At 36.2% G+C, this 24,418-nt stretch overlaps 1 protein-coding gene across 4 annotated transcripts in view; it reads right to left on the bottom strand.

Moving 5' to 3' along the window:
* Positions 1-24,418, bottom strand: part of LOC149803256 (protein bicaudal C homolog 1-like) — a 327,843-nt gene that overhangs the window by 147,181 nt on the left and 156,244 nt on the right. For all 4 annotated transcript variants that reach the window (XR_016420163.1, XR_016420164.1, XM_089952905.1 and 1 more), the window contains exon 4: positions 11,076-11,155. Coding sequence is in view for 2 of the 4 variants with exons in the window: in XM_089952905.1 (XP_089809031.1) it covers positions 11,076-11,155 (80 nt within the window). In the remaining 2 variants the exon portion in view is untranslated. The remainder of the gene's footprint in view (positions 1-11,075; positions 11,156-24,418) is intronic.

The raw sequence follows: 24,418 nt of genomic DNA, 5'->3' as shown, positions 1-24,418 counted from the left end.
TTTTATTTCTTTAATCTGCTCAATGTTGAAATGATCTGTGATATTCTTCAGTGATAACAAGATATTCAAACTGCTGTGCTGGATGTATTGGATGTCAGATTGGTACTATTTCTATTTAGGGCAAAGTATACATCATCAGAAATCTTTTGGTGAAAACTTCTTTTCATAATGATCATTCATGGGACAAAGTGAGACGATTTTCAAGACAGCCATTGTGGCAGCCATATCGAATGCATGACTGACACCATTTTCACTTAAGACCAACTATGTTTCATCAAACGTTTATTGGTGAAAACCAATTGTTGATATAGCCATCCATTTGGAAGGAGTAAAGATAACAATATTTTCAGGATAGCCATCTTGGTGACATTATCAAGGACCAACTTGACACCATAAGAACTCTTCTGACTTTCCATTTAAGATGAGTAGTGGAAACAAGATTTTCAGGATGGTTGCTGTGATAGCAATACTGCACATAACACTGGCACCATTTTCATTCAGATCCTACTAGACATCATCAGAAGTCATTTAGTGAAAACTTCACGCTGATATGACCATTCACTTTGGAAAAGCAGTGATAACAAGACTTTTTCAGCTGGCCACTGTCCCAGCTAAGGTGGAAGACATCAGATCTGAATCATTTTCATTTAGGACTAACCTGGCACCATAAGAAGCCTTCAGGTGAAAACAACATATGACTTACAATTCAGAAGAAAGTGACAAGATTTTCAAGATGGCTTCTGTGGCAGCCATATGGGAGATCAGATTGGCCCCATTTTCATTTAGGACCAATCAGACATCCTAAGATGACCTTGGTGAATACCCATGTCAAAATAACTTTCCACTTAACACATTAACCCCATGCAATGACTTTACGGGGCAGGAGGTAGTAGCCTACTGCCGAGCTCTGTAGCATCATGGTCATGCACGATACACTGAAGTAGGCGGTATTATAGAAAGGTAGACAGATGTAGCTCTACAATGATACCAAATGATCTGGAATATCTAGTTGCACTACAAAATACAGATAGAAAAACCTCATTTTTTGGACCCGACTTTTTTTTATGCAAAATTTGCCCATGGTCGGAATCCGATTTTGTGACAGGATTTTAGACTTTTTGGTCTCACATCTAAGACAAACCGGTATGAACTGCAAACAGACAGATGAGCCTTTGCAAAAAGTAAGATAAGATGGGCATTTGGAATAAAGAGTGGTCTCCATAAAAAAATAATGGCTCCGTTTAGCAAAAAAGTCAAACTTCTACCCTTCTGCTCATGCGCAAGTCAAATAGCCAACAAAAAACAATGTTTCTAACACAACTAGGCAGTATTTATTGAAAGATGACCGGGGATTTGGTGTTTTCGAGTCTATTCAGAAACAGCTTTCAATATGTGTTTCCCACTCGATTTTCAGGCAAAAATGACAAAAAGCTCCAGGGGTCAATGTGTTAAGAGTCATAACAAGGAGATTTCAAGATGGCTGATGCAGTGGCCATATTGGACATCGGATCAGCCCCCTTTTCATTTAGGACCAACTAGACTTCATACAAAGTCTTGTAGTGAAAACCCTATGTTCATATATGACCATTCATTCTGGAGAAGTAACAATAACAATATTTTCATAGGAGTCACTATGGCAGCCATATTGTATGTCTGAGCTGCACCATTATCATACAGGACCAACTAAACCATGGGAGGAATGTGTGTAAAGTTTCATGGCAATCCTACATGTAATGCAGGAGGATTAGTGATAACACATTTTTGCCAATGGGCTAAAGGTTGATTCCTTTAAGACCATCATTTCATAAGCTCCTGAGCTGAAATTCAATATTCCTTAATAACGTTATGCTCTGGAAAGCAAAATTATGAGGCTGGTGTTTAACACATTAGCACAATCCTAGTGCAGAGGAAGTTTACTTATTCCATAAATTGCATAAAAATAAAGAAAAATGAAAAATGTTAAAGCCTTTAAATACAGTATCACACCTTTAGCACACTATTTTAAAACGTCACAGACTTTCTGAGGTAGAAGATCACATGATGCATCCCTGTGCAAAATAGCTGCCTCCATACAGAATGCACGTGGGTACCTCAAGCCTATTCTATAACCCTAAACCCCAAGAACTGCTCCAGTGGCCTAGTGGTTAGAGTATCCGCCTCGGATGCGGGAGGTTGTGGGTTCAATCCCCATCCAAGTCATACCAAAGACTTACAAAAATGGTACTAACAGCTGCCTCGCTTGGCGCTCAGCATTAAGAGGTTAGTGTTAGGACTGGTCGGCCTATTGTCAGGATAATGTGACTGGGTGGGACAGCATGCTATATGTCTGCGGCATGATGCCCCAGTGCTAGACATCACCATAAACTGCCACACTGCAGACATCGTAGCGATATGACTGAAAAATTGTTAAAGCTACATTAAAAAATCCAAGTCACACACATACATACCAAAGCCTGAGACAGCTAAATATGGTTGAAAGAAAACAAAGCTTAGTCAAGTTATGCTGCAGAAGGAAGTCATAACAGTTGTAAATGATGAAATGAAAAACACTCAAATCAAACTCGACTGAGGTTTGACCAGTCTGAAGCCCCATGCTACAATTGTTTGAAATCCAACAAATTCAGGTGAAGTTATCCTGTGGAAAGCAATGTCATCAGGATGAGCAATCTGGGATCGTAACTCTTCAAAGCAAGATTTAATCCATATATGGCACATGTAAATTGATGAGACAATGTTCATGTCAAATTGCATCAGAATATGTTCAATTGGTCTTCAGCTTTTCCAGTTACAAGCAACATCTCACAGAATGCTGGTTACTAATATCTGCTGTACAAGATACACTAATGGGAAAAGGGCAATAACTATCAAAATTGGATCTAAAAAGACAAAACCTTTTTTAAAAAGTTATGTAATAGGCTATTTGCATATCAAATGGCAAATGGCATCTATCTGTATGACAGAATTGCTAAGCTATGGAAGTTAATGGAATGTGAATTGATGATGGATAGAGGGGCTAACAGATGGATGCAAGGATGGATAAAAAAGGAGATTTACAAGCATAAAGAACAGGTGATTAACCTACCTAAGAATGTATAAACTTTTATGACTGTATTAGTGTTTGAGGAACCTAAACAAGAATTTCAGTGGATGCTATGTCTAGCCAGCATAATCGAAAAACTTTACAAAATCAGTTCAACAAGAAAACAAAATCACTGTGACCATAATAGTAGGTCACTCAGGTTATTAACGCTCCCATGATAAATACATCCCTCAAATTTTGTTGTTCTGTACAAAACAGCATATAAGGAAATGAGCTAAATGCACAAACATAATATAATCACTTAAAGAATGAAAGTAGTAACTGTGATCTACTTTTGTCAGTAAAAAGTAGTACTTTCCATGATGGAAAGAACCATCAAGCTTCCTGGCTTGTGCATACAATGGTGTCTGAAAAACTGAGCTAAATGCACAAACTTAACTTAATTGCTAGAACCTAACAAGTACTGTATTGGGGAAGAGGGTGTAAAACTAATTTTAATTATGAAAACTCATCTGCTCTTACGGGATTGCACTATCTTTTCCTGGTCCTGGTCCCCAATCCAAGGAGACTATTCCTCCTCCATCTAATAGTTGGAAATCAATAATAAAAAACCCAACTTGATCCCAGTGTGATACACTAGTTAAATTCTGACATTCATTCATTCTCTCTCTCTCTCTCTACACACACATACACACACACACACACACTTTTAATTGCAGTAATATCTAACTAATAAAACTACAATTGCTGTATTGCTAAAGTTGCCAGCCCAGTGTGAGGCTGATGTCCTAACAGGGTCCCTAGGTTGCCAAGTGGTCCAAGGCACTTGCCTTTCCAGATTACTCACATCTTTCCTCTGTCCATATGTGTTCGAGTCTTAGCTCAACCAATGTAGGAATGTAACAAAGCTTGCCAATAATTTCCCAGGGGTAGGTGATTCTGCCCATAATCTTTCAGGCTCTTGTTCTATAAATTTACTGACCGCCATTAATTAATTAATAATAATAATAATAATAGTAATTGTTGTTGTAGGGTTTAATGTCATTTTTCAGCACAAGATAGGCTATACATGGCGGTCAGTATAAATGGTAGCGGAAGAACCCAGGAAAACCTTGGAAAGAACCACTGACCCACAAGAAGCTAGTAGCAAGCTTTCTCACATACCCATATTGGTCGAATCCAAGACTTGAACCCACGCAGACAGAGGTGAGATGGTAGTGATCCATGATGAATAGTGCTTTAGACCACTCGGCCACTCGGGGCCCCTAATAATAATAATAATAATAATAAAAAATACTTTATTTAATGAGGGTGACAATACTCATTTGAGGCCATCATTAGGAAAGAATAAAAAGAAAAAGACAAATACGAAAGATAATGGTAGATTTAGTTATGCTAAGTTCTATTATGATGTATTAGTAATGCATAATCATGATATCTCTTTTTAAACACTGTAATATTTCCTCCAGATTTCACATAAAGAGGAAGTTTATTTCACAGACTTGTGCCAGAGTATTGGAAGCTTTTCTAATATTGCTGTTCTTGGTTTTAGTGGATCAAGGTTTCCATGTAATGTTGATTTTAACTAGTAATGTGTTAAATAGGGCCTGGATAAATCCTGAATATACTCTGGTACAACTCCATGTAGACATTTATATACATGAACTGCCTTGTGAAAATCAATTCTTTTCATATATAGTAAACCACTTTAGTTCTGTAAACAATGAATTTGATGAATAATCAATAGATGCATCTAAACAATACATGCTGCCAATTTTTTTTGCAGTTTATAAATCCTGTCAAGCCGAGATTTGGCAGTTTCCCCATAAAATTGAACAATAATCCATTGTTTGAAGAATATATGAATTGAAGTACAGAAGTAGAGTTTCTGTAGTTAAAATATTTCTTAATTTTGCTGAGTAGAGCAACTTTGGATGACAGCACTTTACAAAGTTTGTCCACATGGTCATCAATTAAATTATTACCTACAGATACAGATACTGGAACATGCTTTTCATGTTTGACATTTTCTAACTGATAATTATATACTGCAAAGAAATAGTTCTGGCTTCCCTAACTTGTGTAATTTTTGTGATGTCTGCAAAATCTTACATTTAGTTTTACCTATATTTATTACTATCTTATGTTATTGTACCAAACTTTGAACTCTGAAAAGATCAATCTAATACTGGCCCCAAAATTCCTGATCACAATACAAAGATAAGCTGTCTAACTGAACTTATTATTACTGTCAGGAGGTTTGTTCTAGTGCAGACTTGAGGATGGCATGACACTGTCTTGGACTGGAACTTTTGCACCCAATGCATAAATGCCATCAGTCTGGTTGATTTAAGATGAAAAAAAGATGAGTAAGTCTGCCAGGAAGCAGCTTTCAAGAGTTTATCCAAAGAGGAACAATTCAAAAAGGTCCAACATGCACCTATAGCTCTGACCTCATAGGACTTGGATTTTCATGAAAGAAAGAGGCATGATGGCTGGCATTACTGACTCTGGCAGATATTTCAATCTTGAAATGCTCTTCCAAAAGAAAGTTTTTCAATGCATAAAGAACAATAAAAAGTCAAAACTTTCTTCATTTCTATGAATGCATGAAAATTCTGGAACAAAATTACCACTCTGAATGTTCATCAGTCTCTCTACTGTGCCATTCCTTAAACCAGTGTACATTCCTTCAGAGATACCAGAGGACAATGGTGGAACCAAATGGTCCCTGAAAGAGGTGGTGGGTAAGAAAGTATATAGTAAACTTCCTTTACTAGGGAAAGAACTCATTCAACATCCATGAGGTTCGACCAAACCTCTGAAGAAAGGTTAAATCTGGCACTTACTACAATGTTAAGAAGAATGAGATTTGATAGGAGAGGGTGCACTCTCAAGAGACTACTGCCTATTTCCTACAGAAAAGGTCAAAAGACTTCCTTCCCCTTTCTGCTAGCCACCTTGTAATGAGAAACATGGGCAAAAAGGGGTTCTGAAAATAATCTGTTGCTTCACCTATTCAGAATATTTAAGATGGGGACCCACAGACCTTCCTGGGTGGAAGAATTTTTCAGTAAGCCCCAGTTTTGTGGTCAGGAGCCTGTGTTGCTGATTTCTCAAGACAAGTGTGGCAACTGTAGGGATTTGCACTCTGAAAAATGTCTCAGCAGAAGGTGGAGCAGACACAAAAGGATTTGGTTGTGCTCCAGCACAACCTTTGATGTTTTTATATCTTCGTGGTGGCATTCCTACAGATGTAAAGAATCTCTGTAGAAAGCACCATGGACATCCAGACTGCATGTCTAGATGTCTTGGAAACAGACTCAACAATCTCTGCATTGCAGCTGGAGACAAAGATTCCACCTTCATCAGACTGGGAAAGGCAGCTGAAAAAGAGATCAGTATGGGAGGTTATGGTAACTAATGTACGAGCCTTCAGTTCTGAGACCTCAAAAATTTTACAGGGAGACAGACCAGGTCCCTGCTGAAATCAGCACCAGAGTTCAAGGTGGGGGCATTTCAGAGGCTAAGTAGGTTAATGGACCATGCCATGTAACTGGGAGCTGAAACCAAGGGCTGAAGCAAAACTAAGAGGACAGACCAACCTACTGCTGTCTGGTTGCTTCTTGTCCTCAACACAACTTTTGCATTCGCTCACTCACCATCACTGAGTGAGGAAACAACAGAAGGTCCAATTTAGGCTGTATGTTGGAGACCTTCTCCAAACTGTAGAGGATACTAGCATCCTATGATTTCATGGATTTGGACACTGATTTACCAGAAGGCAGCAGTAAATCTCATTTACCACTTTGCCAAAGGTCAACACTTCCTCCTCCTCCACCATCTGACCCATGTAGAGAGACAAAAATGGAGACCAAACCAAAGAAAAGAAGAGCCCAAGATGACTGGTTTTTCTGGGAACTCAACTGTATCCAGCAAGTCCATCATCCTGTCTTCAGTCTCAGGGTCCACTTGGAAGATCAGTCGCCCACACCTGGTGGTCAGTGACCAGGGACAAAAAAATGGCAGACTGGTACCAATCACCATACCCAGTGATCAGCGCCTGGTGCCTTGTTATCAGTTCCTGGTGCCCAGTGCATCTACACCAGGTTGTCTTGTGTTTTGTGCCAAGTGCCCTGTGACTGTCACTTGGTATATTACTGAGTGACTAGTGCCAGTGGTTGGTGCCTGATGATAGCCTTTTATGACCACCACTTTACATATTACCTGGTGCCCTGCATCACACCTTCAACAACTGTCACTTGACAAGCTCCCCTGTTAAAAGTCACCTGGTATACAAAAGTCAGACAATGTACACCTTGTTGAGGAGTCTCTATTTGGGCAACTTACTTTGGCAAACAAAGATACCCTTAATTTATGCACAGATCCACTTGTGCGAAAAGAAGACTGCACTTTCCTTGCATTGGAAAGGTGGAACTTCCCTCCACCAGGAAGTGCAATGATCTTGTGGGAGTAGTCAATTTACTTCCATGTGTCAATGATTCCCCCACCCCTACCCCAAAGAAGGCAATTTCTGCACACAGTCCCAGGAAAAAACCATGATCCCTTCTTTCTGGCCCTATAGTTATGGTGTACCATATCTTTTCAGGTCAAAGGCAACAAACAGGACAATCATCCATGTGCACATATGCAGTAAATGCTAAGTGGAGTATGTCCAAAGGAGATTTTTTTAACCACAGTTGCCCACACCTTAAAGTATACAGAATGCTGAAAGGAAATACAAGAAATAACCAATGAATAAGAATAAGATTTGGGCGGGTAATATATACCTAACACTGGTTACTAACAAAGTGATGACAAAGTACCACTTTGTTAATAAGTATGCAAAACTCTCAAATTCAATATGGATAAAGATGCATAAAAATTATGCTGGGACCAGGTGTGTATGTGAGTGTGTGTCTGTGTGTTTTGGATTTTTGATGTATCTTTTAAAAAAATTCAGTCATATCACTAGGATGTTTGCAGTGTGACAGCTTATAGTAATATCTAGCACTAGGGCAGACATGCAGCATCATGTCCCACCCAGTCACATTATCCTGACACCTGGCCAACCAGTCCTAACACTAACCTCTTAATGCTGAGCGCCAAGTGAGGCAGTTACTGCTAGTACCATTTTTTAAACTAGTCTTTGGTATGACTTGCCTGGGATTCGAACCCTCGACCTTCCACATCCAAGGCAGACACTCCAACCATCAGGCTACCTTAACGGTTGCAAGGACAAGGAAAAAACCAACAAATACAACTTAAAAAAAGGATACTTTTTACAGTAGAAATGCCAAAAGATTGCAGTGATGAAACTACTGAATGCTCAAGAAACATGTAAAAATCAGACAAGTCCAACAAAAAGAAGGACAATATTCCAACTGTCAGAGGTTGAGTAAAGTATCATACTGGGATTTTAAAAAATTATAATCCTATGTCTCCAATCTCTATTAATTAACTGCATATACATACTGCAATAATAATTGGCAGAGAGTATAATCTACATGGACTAGTGGCAGGAAAAGAATCAGCAATGCAATAACAGCTGATAATGTATTACTACATTTTACCAAAACATTTCCTGACTGGACATACTAGTGTCAGAGTACAAATTTAATGATGACAGCAAAAGAAAACCACCATCATTTGAAAAGTGATCCCTACATCTGGCAGGTGAGACAAAATGGCTGACACACTCAAGCATGAAAAATAGGACACTGTGGAGCTACTTTATGCATAGTGCACTCGTACTCATTTAGGATACATGTATATGCACAAACTGTGGACCTACTTTATGTAGAATATACACACAAACAAAAGCTATTATAAACACACATATACTGTTTTTAAAATATATCTGTTTGTACACTGATTTTACTCCTGTCTGCCATTTCAGATACATCCATGTTCATTCATGTATTCTTGTATAAAGAAAGCTGTGCATTGGGAGTGGGGTGTACTTTTTTTAAACTTTCAAAACGTACTAACAGGACGTCTGTGTAGAAATTATGAATCTTATTATGTGGGAGATTTATACATACCAGTCTTGGAACTAAAGTAGCTATCTGATGCAGTCAGGAAGAAAGAAAAAAAAAACGATACCAGAACAAATAATTACCAAAGTGGATTTGCTGTGACAGTTAATGTTATCAAGGACACAAATCTGGTTCAATGTTTTTATTTCAAACCCTATTTTTTTCCCCATCTTGTGCACTTATTTATCTCAAAGACAGTGTGATTTATGATAAACTGTGCACATAAATGGGCAACAGGAGAAGTTGAACTCACCAAGTGGAGTGTAGTAAGTGGATTATTGCCCTGGTAAACACAATAAATCACACCAAGAACCTTCAAAGTATAACAGATGCTTGCACCACACAGGCTCATAAAATACACTGTATTACAAACCAAGAAAGAAAGACACACACACCATTTACTTTATTAAACACCCAAGTCATTTTCCCATTTTGATCCGTTACTTCATCAAGGATGCTTTGCCCCCAAAAAACATGATAATGTAGACTTTCATTATATGGTTGCAGGCCAGAAAGAAGTTTCCTTTAAAGTAAATAATTATATTATATGACAGAGATACATATCTGTAATGGAATAACAGCCAACCACAGTGTATATGGTAAATGAATTTTACTATATTTGTCCTAACCCATCTTGATGGAAGCAAAGTTTGCCAGTTTCTTTCTGCATCAGTTTATAATGTTACATGTATCACAAATGACTCCGTCTCATAATTATTTTCACTCATTCTCTCAGCTTTAATGGAGAAAACCACAAAACGGTTACCATGCCTGTTTCCATGACTAAAGTGGTGATGGTAACCATCCAAATAATTTTCACCAATGCCCATAAAAAAATGCACTGTTCACAATCTTTGCAAAGGTTATTAAGCACACGCTTTCTGTTAATTATTTTTACAAATGTTTCATTACTTTATAATCATCAAAGTACATGTCTATTTGGTTTTGGTGTTATACAGCAACGAAACACATTTAAGGTTTCAAAGACAACTACATGCTTTGCCCAAGGACACTGATCAATGATGAGAGTCAAGCCCACACCCAACTGGTCACAAGTCAAATACCTTAACCAATGAGCTACCATATGTCTCTTACATAAAACAAAATCATTGCTGAAATGAGTCTCTATTACGCAACCACCTGTTTTAACATGCCATATTTTTCTTTGCAAGAGATGAATGTTTAACACAGGCTGACTGTACATTTTATTCAGAACATACCTGACTTAGCTGTTGGTCTAATCGTTTGTCTGATGAGCTGTAAACCACCAGAGACCAAACCAAGCCTAACACCAGGGTTTCAAAAGGCATTAATAGACTGGACTGGATAATATAGGTATATTTCAGAGGTAAAACTATCCTTTTACAAAAATAAATTCCACAAGACCAAGGTGACTGGCCTAATAAATTTTTAAAATATTAGCATGGTTTTTTTTTTTTATCGAATAAAGATAGTATTAGTAAATGTTCAAATTTCCGTATTTAAAAAAAATAAGGTGTTGGCTAATTATCAAGCATGGGTGATATGATGTGATTTTGATTTTTAACATAACTTTAACAATTTTTCAGTCATATCGCTACGATGTCTGCAATGTGGCAGTTTATGGTGATGTCTAGCACTGGGGCATCATGCCGCAGACATGTAGCATGATGTCCCACCCAGTCACATTATCCTGACACCAGGCCGACCAATCCTAACACTAATCTCTTAATGCTGAACCCCAAGCGAGGCAGCTGTTGGTACCATTTTTGTAAGTCTTTGGTACGACTTGGCCGGGGATCGAACCCACGACCTCCCGCATCCAAGGTGGACGCTCTAACCACTAGGCCACTGGAGCAGTTATCAAGCATGGGTTTATCATTAGAGAAATACAGTGAATGATTAGGAGCTATGAAAAATATGATCATATCACAAAAAATTTGGTTTGGACAAGAAATGTGTATTTAAGATCTAGAGTTGGTTGCTAAATCCAGATATAAATTATAAATTTGTGTTACCTTTGTGTCTAGGACAGCCATGATGATGTCTTTAGCCATGCGGACATCTTCTGGATACCCAATTACCTTGATGTGGGGATCTAGGGAAAAAATATAAAGTAATTAGAAAAGGCATGAAAACTATATGTTCTTAACCTTTGCCTGGTCTCCAGTCAAATTTATCCAACTCAAATTATTTCTATAAAAAACTGGTTGGATTATCCAACTATCAAATCTGCCAGTTTCATTCAAATTTATTTATTTAAATATTCTGATGGAGTCTGGCTTTGACAACATTTTACAATAAAAGAGACATGCTTAAAAAAAGTAATATAAAAAAGGTCATTGATAAATGGTAAACGCTGCAATGTTAATCCTGAATAAGAGAATGACAAAGAGCTGACACAAGATAGATAATATATCACTCTTCACTTCTTGTGCTGTAACAAGAATATGACACTAAATACTGCCACAGATAACAAAGGTATGTTTGTTAGATTCAAATTTTGAATGCAAAATATAAATTAGATATCAATGAATGATTTATTATTTCAAACATATTTTTTTCTGTCAAGAACTTTACTTTTGTGTAAAACATAAAGAAAGCAGTTCAAGGCATTAAGATCTAATTTAAATAAATTAGGTGAGATTCACTTTAAAAATCTGAAGTGAATCACAAATATCTTTGGATAAGTAATTCAAAAGAGATTGCTCTTATTATCTACATGAAGTGATTACCATATATATCCTAGTATCAAACATACCAAACTGTTAATACATGCCCAGATCTGTCAGCCCATGTTTAGACAGATCAGAGTCTATCCTGTTTGTTTCTCTACTGATTTACAGCGAACACAAGATATCCAGATCTATCATTACATAACATACCCGCAGATCCAGGTATATGGCATTTGACATTGTGTGCACTTTGCACACAAAGCACTACATTAATCAAGGTGATTATACTGATAATCTTGGTCCATACAGCAAATCATCCGAATCTTAATTCTGCATGAAAGGATTATCAGCACACAGATCTATTTTAGTGTAATAATATCCTTCCACTTCATCTCATATTCAACAGGTTTATTTTATTCCAATTTTATGCCAAGTTTTAATCATATGCAATTATAAATAAAGCATCAGCTTGATAACTTTCAAAACATGGTATTTTTACTTAAATTGTTTTCTTTTTACCTACCACCTACACTCCCTAAGTCGAATCCAACTGCAAACTGCACAGACCATGATCTACCATCACGTAATGTGCCAAAAGATCTAAACCTATGCAGTTTATTTGGAGCAATCTGCAGAACAAACAACACTGACCCTGATCTAAAGGCACATTATGCAATTTTTGTTGTCTGCATGAAGTTGGACTTGACATAAAAGTAATTATATACAGTAAATAAGCTATTGGAAACAGTGTAAAATATTTGCAGCTATTCTAAAGCTCTATTTTCTACATTGCAGATGAGTCACATTGACAGGTAAGGGTCACACTGAATAAAATATAAGTATTAACACATGGATTTAATTTAAATACAGAAATTTCTAACTAAATCTAGGATTGTTATAAAGTTTATAGTGACTTTCTGAGGGAATGGAATTGGCATTTTCTTGTAATACCAATAAACACTTGGTTTGAGTATAGCAATGTCTAAAATATAGTCGTAAGAGTGGCTGATTCACACCCCACACCCACAAAATGCCCCAAAATATTCATGTTCCTATTACTGATGGCTCATAAAGTTCAACTGTTTTTCTTTTCTCTGTCCAACAAGGAAGTTTCTTCAACTTTAAAGAATGACCTCTTGTCAATAATTCCAACATTTTTCAGTAGACAATTTTATAAATTCCATTTAGGATCTTTCTATTTCTTCTATACTATAAAGATAGGATTTCCATTTCCTTAGTCTTTCTTTATACAGTTTATTTTTATTGTTTTGAGAGCTGTTGTGTTCTTCTTTGCTCAGTCTCAATAGCTTCAGATTTGGTTTCCACACACAAATATAATATTCATGACAAGGTTTTATGAAGGGCTTGTCAAGTGGTAACAAGAGCACACTGAATAACACATTTTATGACTGTCCCATGTTAGACAGTCCTCCATTTAGACAAGTTACATTTTTGAGCAGAAACCATTTTTTTCTTTCTTCTTTCAGACACATTCTGACCCAAAATCAATAGGCTTCTTCCTTGCCACATGTGCAAGTCATCCAAAAAGTTTAGGCCAAGTCTATGATTTAGGACTAATTATTATGTCACAATGACCTGAGCCTTTGACCTGTAGATGGTGCAGAAATAAAGTTATGGTGTGGAAACCATTTTTATTCTTTCAGTCAGTGCCCTTATCTTTGACCTCTTGAACCCAAAATCAATAGGGTTATTTCTGACCCCAAGAGCAAACCATCCACCAAGTTTGGTAGCTATAGATGGTTCACAACTCATTTTGTGTTGAACAAAACTGGTCACTGAAACAAATGGACAAAAATACATTATTTTGTAGAGCGATATTTTGTGCTTAACTTTTGTCCATGACTGTAGATGTACTTTAAGATATTGGTCATTTGTAAACATGTTGACATAGCTTTATGAGTTCAGAATATTCTAAGTGGGCTTGTTTTCCAATTAGAAATGACTACCATCTAGGAAATTCCAGAACATTTTATTGTGACAAAGGTCAACTGGGGATGTATATAAGAGGGGATTTGATAAAGAACTATTCATTCCTGTTTCATATCAGTCTTTGGGAATGTATACTCAGAATTTGCGGTTGTTTTCAAGTATAATTCAAGAGGAATTATTTAAATCATTCACTGGAACTATTAAAGTGTTTACTGACTGGATTAAGACATTATTTGGTGATTACTGAGAACTCATTCAGAGACATTCTGGATTACGTCAATATGGGAATATTCAAGACTACTGGAATTAATTTGGAACATTCTGTACTTTTGAGCTTGTGATTGGACATTTAAGATTACATAGGATTTAATTCACAATTGTTAGTCATTTGAATTTTCACTTTGTATTCAAACTGTTTGTTGAATTTTACTTGCATTCTAAGTTTCACTTCTTTCTGTTACTTAGTTTAAGACCTAGAGTTTAACTACATTATAACTTACATACGGCAGACATATAAAACAATTCTAATGTTATGGTTGTGGATGAGTTCCTGATTAATACCAACATTTTATTTTATTTTTTTACACATGCTGCAATCTGCTATTAGTCATTATCAACCTAACTCCTCTTCTAATGTAACTTCATTTACCTCAGTTATATTCTCTGTCTTCTATTGAAGTACACATATATTTCCTATTAGAAGAACCAAGGTGCATGACTTTGATCTTCCATGCAATGAATCAAATTCGCCATTTCTCAGACCAAAGGAACAACTTCTCTAAATCCATCTGAATGACTAATCTAATCAATGATAAAGTTAACTTTACAGATGACTTCAGAATCAGCATCAAAATGTTTCACCATCTTTTCACATGCTTCAGGCATGTCATTAATAAATATAAAAAACAGAAATAGTCCCAAAACTTACCTTAAGGCTATCCCACTGATGCCACTTGCCAACTCAGGTTCCACCAAAACTTTTGCTTTCTATTAGCCATCAAGAATTTGTGAGCGGAACATTATATACCTGTCCTATGTTTAACAGTCCTCTTTGAAGGAACTATGGGGGTATGGTTATTGACTGATCAGTCTCAATGACCTCAACCTTTACTTAAGGTATGTGATCTTGAACAAAACTCACTGTGCAGAAACCATCATATTCTTAACATACTATGACCCTAATATCTGACCTTTAGACACTGAGTCAATAAATGTTTTCATTACCCTTGCAAGTCATCCACACAGATTGGTCAAGTGTCAAGTAACTTACTTCAGGACAAAAGTGATTCTGCAAAAGAAACATGTCTTCTTTCAGTGATCTTGACCTTTGACCTTTTGATCACAAATCAAATTTTCTTACCCAATGTACAAGTCATGCACAAAAAGTGGTGAAGGTACAAAGCCAATAACTGAAATTGTTCTTCAGAAACCATTTTTCACATTTCAGTCAGTGACATATACCTCTGACCTTTCGACCTCAAAATCAACAGACTTCTTCCTTAACATAAGTGAGAGTCATTCAAAGCAAACGAAACCAAACCAAACCAAAAGCAGCTGCCTCTATGAAGTTTAGTCTCTCAGAAGTTCAATGAGAATTAAGTGCAGGAAACTTGATTTATCATGCATATACCAAAATGAACATTTGGTGACAACTGAGTTGTGCAGAAATAAAACTGAGAATGGACAGATGGAAGGGTGGAATGAGGACATAACATGATATGTTCCACCTTATGGTAGGCATACCAATGAAATAAAATCACTGTTCTGGATCCAGTGACTGCAATCTTTTATCTTATGACCAACATATTGATAAGATTAATCATTTAACCAAGAACTGACCACCTGCCTTTTGGCATGAGCAAAAGAGACCAAAGCAAACTCTAGCAAACATTTAGAATTCACCTTGTTCACTTTGGAAAGGCCAGATAGGTATCACTGCCACCTAAAACCCCTGGACCTACCAAGGATGGGGATTAAAATTAAAAATTGCATTTTTCCTTATTTTAGCCACATAATCAATATTAAATATTTGTAACTTTGCAAATAATAAAAATAAGTGGGGGGGGGGCTGAAATTTCATGGTCCACATTTATAAACTGTGAAAAACACAGAGTAAAAGTATTTATTGAGTTATATTCCCTTCTTTTTCTCAGGAGAAGTTTTATATGAAAGCCTTGACATCATGATTGACAGACATTATAGTTAACTGCTCACATACTGACATTTTTCCTGTTATAAAAGTGAAAATAAATGCAGACTGTATTCCATGGAATGATCACCTTCCTAAGTTTGTGAATATTACCTGGAACATGTACACAATACATCAGCTTATGACATTCAAAGGAATGTGTCAAATTTGATGTCCGGCTGAAGAGCTGAAAACATCAAGAACTTAAAAGGTTCAATTTGAAAAAATAATTATCTTAACACAGAAGTAATAATTTATGGCTTAAAAAAGTTGGAAAGACTGATGACAGAAAAGTTTCAAACCAAATGCAGGTTTTTAAAATTAAATGCCTGCATTCTTGGATGAATGTCATATTGCCACTATTACCTTCACACATAACGCTTTCTCTTAATGTATACAATGGAAAACTGGAGCTCAGTGTCTTTCTTAAGGACACATAAGGCAGCTGACCCAGGTAGACTTGAACATGTATTGAACAAAGATTGCAAGACAAACTAACAACTAAGCTACTGCAAATTACTGAATTAACACAGTTCATGAAATCATAATTAGGGCTGAGCCATTCTGTCCTCAACACATTTTAAGTTAATGACCTAACACAAGACCAACAACAGTGCTCACAGAACAAGTGATTTACATAACCTGCATTGTCCCCTGGATTTCTTCCAACCCCAAATGACCTGGCCCTGATTCAAAAATTTAGTTTTTAAATAATATTTTGTAAACACAAAACATTGTGTGCACAAACTGTTACTCTCTCTCTCTCTCATGCACGCACATACATACACATGAATATGCACACACACACACACACACACACAAAACTGGGAGGGGCCCGAAGTGGCAGAGTGGTCTAAAGCACTCTCCATTACGGATCACTGCCATCTCACCTCTGTCTGCGTGGGTTCGAGTCACAGATTCGGCCAATGTGGGTATGTGAGAAAGCTTGCCAGTAGCTTCTCAAGGGTCGGTGGTTCTTTCCGGGGATTTTCCACTTTCTTCCTCCACCATTAATACTGGCCGCCATGCATAGCATAACGTGTGCTGAAAAATGACGTTAAACCCTACAACAACGAACACCAACAACAAAACTGGGTATTAGTGTTTTTAGAACATATTTTAAATGATTCAAATTGTGGTTTGAAAGTGTGTGTGTACATAAGAGTTAAATCTACTTATAACTTGAACCAGCCAAAAAAAACCAGTAAAGATTGCTTGGTTTTGCTTTTGTGGGGTTTAATGCCATTTTTCAGTACATAAAAGGTCATACATAGTGGCCAGTATATCTTGGGGAAGGAAGAAGCAGGCAAGACCCTGGGAAGAACCATCGACCCATGGGAAGCTACTTGCAAGCATTCTCACAAACTTGTTGGTTTAGCCAAGACACCTACAGACAGAGCTAGGTGAGATGTGAGTGATCTGTATAGGCAAGGACCACTCAGGGCCTGGGACAATAAACAAGATCACCAATTCAAATGAGATGCTTTATATATATATATATATGGCACATGTTAATAATATGTAAGGTATCGTGCATCCATTTTTTGTGCAGTGTACTGTTGTTAAGTATTATTCAAACGAATACAAAATATCAAATTACAAAGATTTCCTTGTTACACTCAAATATTTAACTAAAAGATGTGATCTGATTTTGCTCAATGATTTATCACTTTGAAGATCTTTAATTTTCTTTCAAGAACTTTACTTTCAAGTGAACACAGTATGAGGTAAAGTTCAAGGAGGAACATTTTAATTTAATTTTAACTGAAATTCGTCGAGTAGAGATGAAATTCTGAAATTAATCATGAATATCTCACAACAAACTACTTCACAGTGCAGATCTATTTACTGATATGAAATTCAAGTTAAGATTATGAAGAATAGTTTTATAAATATCTTAATCAGATCATCTCAAAGACTTTCGGTATTACATTTTAGGGTATACATCTAATCCATTAATGAAGTCCTTGCACTAAGTCTAACTTTGTACAAATTTGCTTTTTTGTAATTTTAACTGAAATACAAAATCTGGACTGAAATGTTAATAATCACAAATAGATAAAAATCTTATGGGTCATTGCACTTGACTTCAAAAGCAATCTTATTCTTCAAGCACTAATCAAGTCAACCACTTGCAGTATTCAAGTCTACCACTTGCAGTATTCAAGTCAACCACTTGCAGTATTCAAGTCTACCACCACTTGCAGTATTCAAGTCTACCACTTGCAGTATTCAAGTCAACCACTTGCAGTATTCAAGTCTACCACTTGTAGCATTCAAGTTAACCACTTGCAGTATTCAAGTCAACCACTTGCAGTATTCAAGTCTACCACTTGCAGTATTTAAGTCAACCACTTGCAGTATTCAAGTCTACCACTTGCAGTATTCAAGTCAACCACTTGCAGTATTCAAATCTACCACTTGCAGTATTCAAGTCAACCACTTGCAGTATTCAAGTCAACCACTTGCATTATTCAAGTCTACCACTTGCAGTATTTAAGTCAAGCACTTGCAGTATTCAAGTCTACCATTTGCAGTATTCAAGTCTACCACTTGCAGTATTCAAGTCAGCCACTTCAGTATTCAAGTCTACCATTTGCAGTATTCAAGTCTACCACTTGCAGTATTCAAATCTACCACTTGCAGTATTCAAGTCAGCCACTTGCAGTATTCAAGACTACCACTTGCAGTATTCAAGTCAGCCACTTGCAGTATTCAAGTCTACCATTTGCAGTATTCAAGTCTACCACTTGCAGTATTCAAGTCTACCATTTGCAGTATTCAAGACTACCACTTGCAGTATTCAAGTCAGCCACTTGCAGTATTCAAGTCTACCATTTGCAGTATGGCACTAAATATAAAAGTCAATAAGAATATAACTGAAATGTTTCTCATGCTCTTCAATACAGAAGTATTTAGAAGATATTTCCGAAAACTTTAGATTGCAAATATTTAGTTTTTAAATATTTTTTTGTAACAGGGAAAATAAATGCTGATTCTACTCCATGTACACTAAAACTTCTGCATCCCATGTACCAAAGTTTGCACAGCTGTACACATACTGCTAACTGACACAGCAAGATGTTTATCAAGTTTTAACTTATCATATATACTTACTTAAAAGACAACTGCAAACTGCACAGACCCAGGATGCCATTGCATAATCTACCTAATATGGGTCTGTGCAATTTGGTAGGAGTAATCAGCAGAAAAACAACACAGATCATGGTCTGCATGTGCATTATTCTAAGGGAGATCATAATCTTTGTTGTTTGCAGTTTGACTCAATTTATAAGTGAGGATATACTGTAAGAGCTAAAGCAGTATTTCCCTGCAATAAATGAAAACTTCTAGAGCTTTCACATCAAGAAGAATCTAACAGAGTGACTCCTCAACTGATTGTAACACATGATACTCCACATATTTTCCAGAAGGATTTTCCCTAAGTCCAGAATAATATGTTCCATTTTGTCCAGTTAAATATTAGCAAACTTCGCCTCCTACACAGTACATACACTCAATACTCAAGCTAATAACAGAGTAGTAAAGGGGTAAAATCTACAACAACATCAGATACCTCTACAAAGGCTTGGCCCTTGGGCAAGGCGAACAAGGCAAACACCTTGGGCCCTGTGGTTTCAGGAAATCAACTCCACAGCGCAAATTTTTTGCTTGGAGCCCCTGCTCATCACTTGCTGCCTTAGGCCCCGCATGCTGCCTTGAGCCCTGCACATCCTAGGGCCGGGCATGCCTCTACACTTACTGTCTGATCTTAACATATTAACCCCTAGCAACGACTTAACGGGGCAGGAGGTAGTGGCCTACTGCCAAGCTCTGTAGCATCATGGTTATGCATGATACACTAAAGTGGACGGTATTATAGAAAGGTAGACAGAAGTAGCTCTACAATGATACCAAATAATCTGGAATATCTAGTTGCACTACAAAATACAGATTAAAAAACCTCATTTTTTTTACCCTTCTTTTTTCTACCCAAAATTTGCCTGTGGTCGGAATCCGATTTTGTGACAGGATTTTAGACTTTTTAGTCTCAGATCTAAGGCAAACTGGTATGAACTGCAAACAGACAGATGAGCCTTTGCAAAAAAGTAGGATAAGATGGGCATTTGGAATAAAGAGTGGTCTTGATACAAAAATAATGGTTCTGTTTAGCAACAAAAAAAAAACAAAAAAAGCAAAAAAACAAATCCAACTTTTACCCTTCTGCTCATGCGTGAGCCAAATAGCCAATGAAAAACGATGTTTCTAACACAACTAGGCAGTATGTTATTGAAAGATCACCGGGGATTTGGTCTTTTCAGATCTATTCAGAAATAGCTTCCAAAATGTGTGTCCTACTCAATTTTCAGGCGAAAATGACAAAAAGCTCCAGGGGTTATTGTGTTAAGAGGTGAAAATCATGGTTAAGTCAAAAGTGAAAATGTTTATGAACAGCAAAATCAGAACTTAAATATGATTCTGGCCCTGGTCATCTGTAAACTTTACCCACTTCATGGAGAATTTGAAAGAAGGGATGGATGGGAAGGGAAATTTTGCCTGGTACCTAGTACGGAACAAAATGGCTGGGTCAGTTTTTAAAGGGTAGGTACCCATCTATCATAATATATGGGATGGATGGGTAGACAAATTTTGCCAGGTCATGATACCCAGTAGGCAACTACTTAGCCAAGTTGTTTTTTCACCATGTGGTGCTAAGTCCAGCCGGGCCTGGATGGCCAGGTTGGGTACCCATTCATCCCTAATTACAACCAATAAAACTGTAAAATTAGGAAGCAACTTTTAACCTTACTGAATACCCCTCAGACCTTCTGCATTATGGATGCCAGGTAGGGTCTTTTTCCAGCTGGACATGTATTTAACATTTATGAACATTTTGTGCTAATAGTAAAATGCTACCTCTGTTCCACATAATGTCTTTTTAACTGCAACATGTTTCTTTTCTACCAGTTACATACATACATGTGATACATTCATACACATACAGTCATGTACACAGAAATTACAGACCCAGACTATTTAATTACACATGCAAATTATGTAGATGAAATTACTATCAGTGTTCTATGGTAACAGTTAAACTCATGAATAACACATACTAAGATATTTATATACCAAAACATTCCAGGAGAAAGTGGACAGGACTAATGGTATTACTTAAGACTTTGAGTTCATCCAATTAATATACCTATAATAAAATATTTTTTCATTTCTTTTGGGATATTAATGCATATAATGGCCTCAGTGTACTGAAAAAGGTTTTAAATCTTTCTTTGATTTTGGAATTAGACAGTTTTTGGTTGTCATCTAAAATTCTGGGTGTTTCTGGTTTCTCTGCATTGAAAAGTATTTCTTAACTAAACTATGGCAGACTTAACAGAAACTTGATACATCATTTTGGCTTTTCAAAAGGTTAAGTCATTCTTGAAAAGGTAGGATTTTTGAAGTATCTGCTATCTTCAGTTTGGCCATCTGGTATAATTTTACAGGCTCATTGTTGCCACTGAAATATTTTCTTAATATTAACAAAGATGTAATACCCCATATTGCATAGCAGTCAAAATGAGGCTGAATGTAGTTATTGTAAAATAAGATATAATAATAATATTGTTTTGGAACAAAATACTCAATTTTCTTAATAGTCAGAAGGGAGGTTGAGTTTTCTTTGTAATAAAACTCGTATGATCAGAACAAAGTACATTACTGTCAACAAAATAACAAAAACTTGTCCCTGGAAGCTACTTTCAGTTTTTCATTATTATAGCAATGGCTCACCTGTGTTTTGAGTATTATGAATGAAGCATTTATTTTATTGTATTAACATTCTTCTTGCCATTCTCCTCTATATCTGAAGCTTAAATTATCAAGATATTAGTTTGAACAATATACAGATCAGTTGATGGTACTGTGTTTCTAATCTGTAGGTGAAGATTGATTATGAAAATAACAAAAAAAAAGTTGTCTGAGTACAGATGCTTGTGGTACACCAAAATTGATTCTATTATATTCAGATATATGTCCAAGTAAATTCACTGTTTAAAATCTGTCATTCAAGTATGAAGCAAACCAATCATGAGTTGTGTCATGACATTAGTATGGTGACATATATAAAAGCCTGAATGATGTCCAAAACAAATTTTGTGCAATGGATATTCAAGTTTTAAACCTTGCTGAATTGAAATAATATATAATCGATTACTTAAATCAAGAATACAGCAACTGACAAATTACTAGTATGCTGTTAAAACCAAAAGTTAGGAGGACATAAAAATCAGGGCCATAACTTTTATAAATGATACAATATGGAAAACTGGAAATGAAACTTGTAAAGGTCTTGCCAATATACAGCTGCTTGAAAACTTTGAAATCGAACAATTCTTAGTAAAGTAATGCTGTAGAAACCAAAGTCAGGAGAAATAATGACATGGAAGGCTGAAAACTGGACTTGATGTCTCAACAATATAAAACTGCATGCCAAATTTTAATGAAATCAAGAATATTTGCAACAGCACAATCTAGGGGCTTAAATCCTGTAAATAACACGTGGAAAGCTGAATACTGAACTTGTTCTCATCAACATAAAACAACAAACCAAATTTAGTTGAAATCCAGCAAACCTCGGTAAAGATGGTGCTCTACATATATTTTGCATACTTCTGCAAGAGTGACAGGTGTACAGTAAAGTTGTTTTCTTTTGCAACATGCACAATGGACAGAATGTTAGTACACCTCTCTGCAATTTTCATGCATTGTGGCTAATGACTTAAATTTCTTTACATGCTGTACTTGTGGAAATTGTACATGATCTAAAGTAAGCACACAACTGACCAAAACGGCTGCTCCTATGTTCTTGAAAAATCAGCCTGAACTAGTCCAAAGCAGACTAACTTTAGCAGGTATTAAAACAGGGAAAACAAAGTTTGCCCAAGTAGGCAATACCAGCCTCTGAAAGTACAATGCATGAATTACAAAATATATAAAAATAAAAATAAGTTATCAACTCATTTTTTTAAATACAATCTACCTTTGAATTTCAGGAAGAAAAATAGACCAAGTGATGCTAGCAGTTTTTTTTATTGCTGCACATCTGAAGTAAGGAACAAGAAGTTAGGAATATGCAATCAAAACCTTTGACCCCTGTGCTCCAAAATCTGTAAGCTACAGTGTATCTTATAAGGCAACCCTTCTGCAAAGTCTATTAATGTATGTCAAACAAAACTAAATGTACTGTACAGAAACATTTTTACTACGGCTGGTCACAGCGACATTGACCTTTGATCTTTTACACCCCAAATCAATAGCTAGGGTTCTTTGTCTCAAAATGCGCTACACAAGTGCAAAAATATGGGAAGCAGAACTTGTGCTACTGCACAGAGGTGAAACCAATTCGTTTTTTCAGTCAATGAACTTGACCTTCAACCTTTTGACCCCCAAATGCAAGTGGGTTTTTATATATAAGGCAACCCATCTTTAAAGCTTGGTGAAAGTATGTGAAGCAGAATATAAATCAGAAACCAAATTCTTAAGAGACAGATGGACAGACAAACATGAAGAGTTACCATTATCAATGAAATTTTTTTAAATGTCCACTATCTGTACAAGTACAGATGTCACATCATTAAGCTGATCTTGTAAGCATGGCTTGTTACCGATGCTAGAACCCAGTTTCTGAGATAAGAAATCTCTACATTTACCTGACTTGTATCCTTCATCCTCCTTTTCTATACGCTACTGCTTAAAATTACATATTCACAATTCAAATGCATGAGTGAATTTCAACACAAATTACAGCTGCTGTTTCATATGTCCAATGAATGTACTGTTGGTACAGGAGTTTATACTTCTCATTATTCCTGATCAAGCATTTTATTCAAACATCCAAACTATCTTTTCTAATTGGGGCTAAATTAAATGAGAGCTGACACAAACTCAATCCTTGACATTTCAACCTTGACAGACATCATAATTAACTGATCAATATATTTTTTTCCTTGTTATAGAATAAGATATTTTGATAGTAATAATGGCTTTGTACTGCTCTAATTCCAACTGAAGCAAATCAACAATGACTACTGATTCAAAATGACATGTTATTATATTCCCTTGCTGATCTTTTCTCTTGGGATATGTGATAAAGAATTAATACACAAAACATTCACTACCTATCTATGAATGAGTGATATATCCAATTAGATTTTAAGAAAGGGTACTTTTACCTATAATGCATAAAGGATGGTCAGATATATGTAACAGCAAATTACTACAGTACTAGGTACTTATAAAGATGGCTCCATGAATTACTTTCATTTGTCCCATACAATGCATCATTTTCTGTTACCTATCAATTAAGAAAGAAATGGAATTTTTTTCCCTTTTTTATCATTTACTTAATGCAAGGTCAGGGATAAGGTCGAAACATCCTGTGTATAACAGTGATTTTGAAACAAAAATCTAACTTAACATGTTATGACTGACTTTGTACAAAAAGCTCCACTTTGAAACTGAACAGAAAAATGTTTTTTGAACAAGA

This window comes from Sinohyriopsis cumingii, chromosome 3 (genome assembly GCF_028554795.1).
Source record: "Sinohyriopsis cumingii isolate HCF-2022 chromosome 3, ASM2855479v2, whole genome shotgun sequence".
Classification (NCBI taxonomy): domain Eukaryota; kingdom Metazoa; phylum Mollusca; class Bivalvia; order Unionida; family Unionidae; genus Sinohyriopsis; species Sinohyriopsis cumingii.
This window is presented reverse-complemented; position numbering and strand designations above follow the sequence as displayed.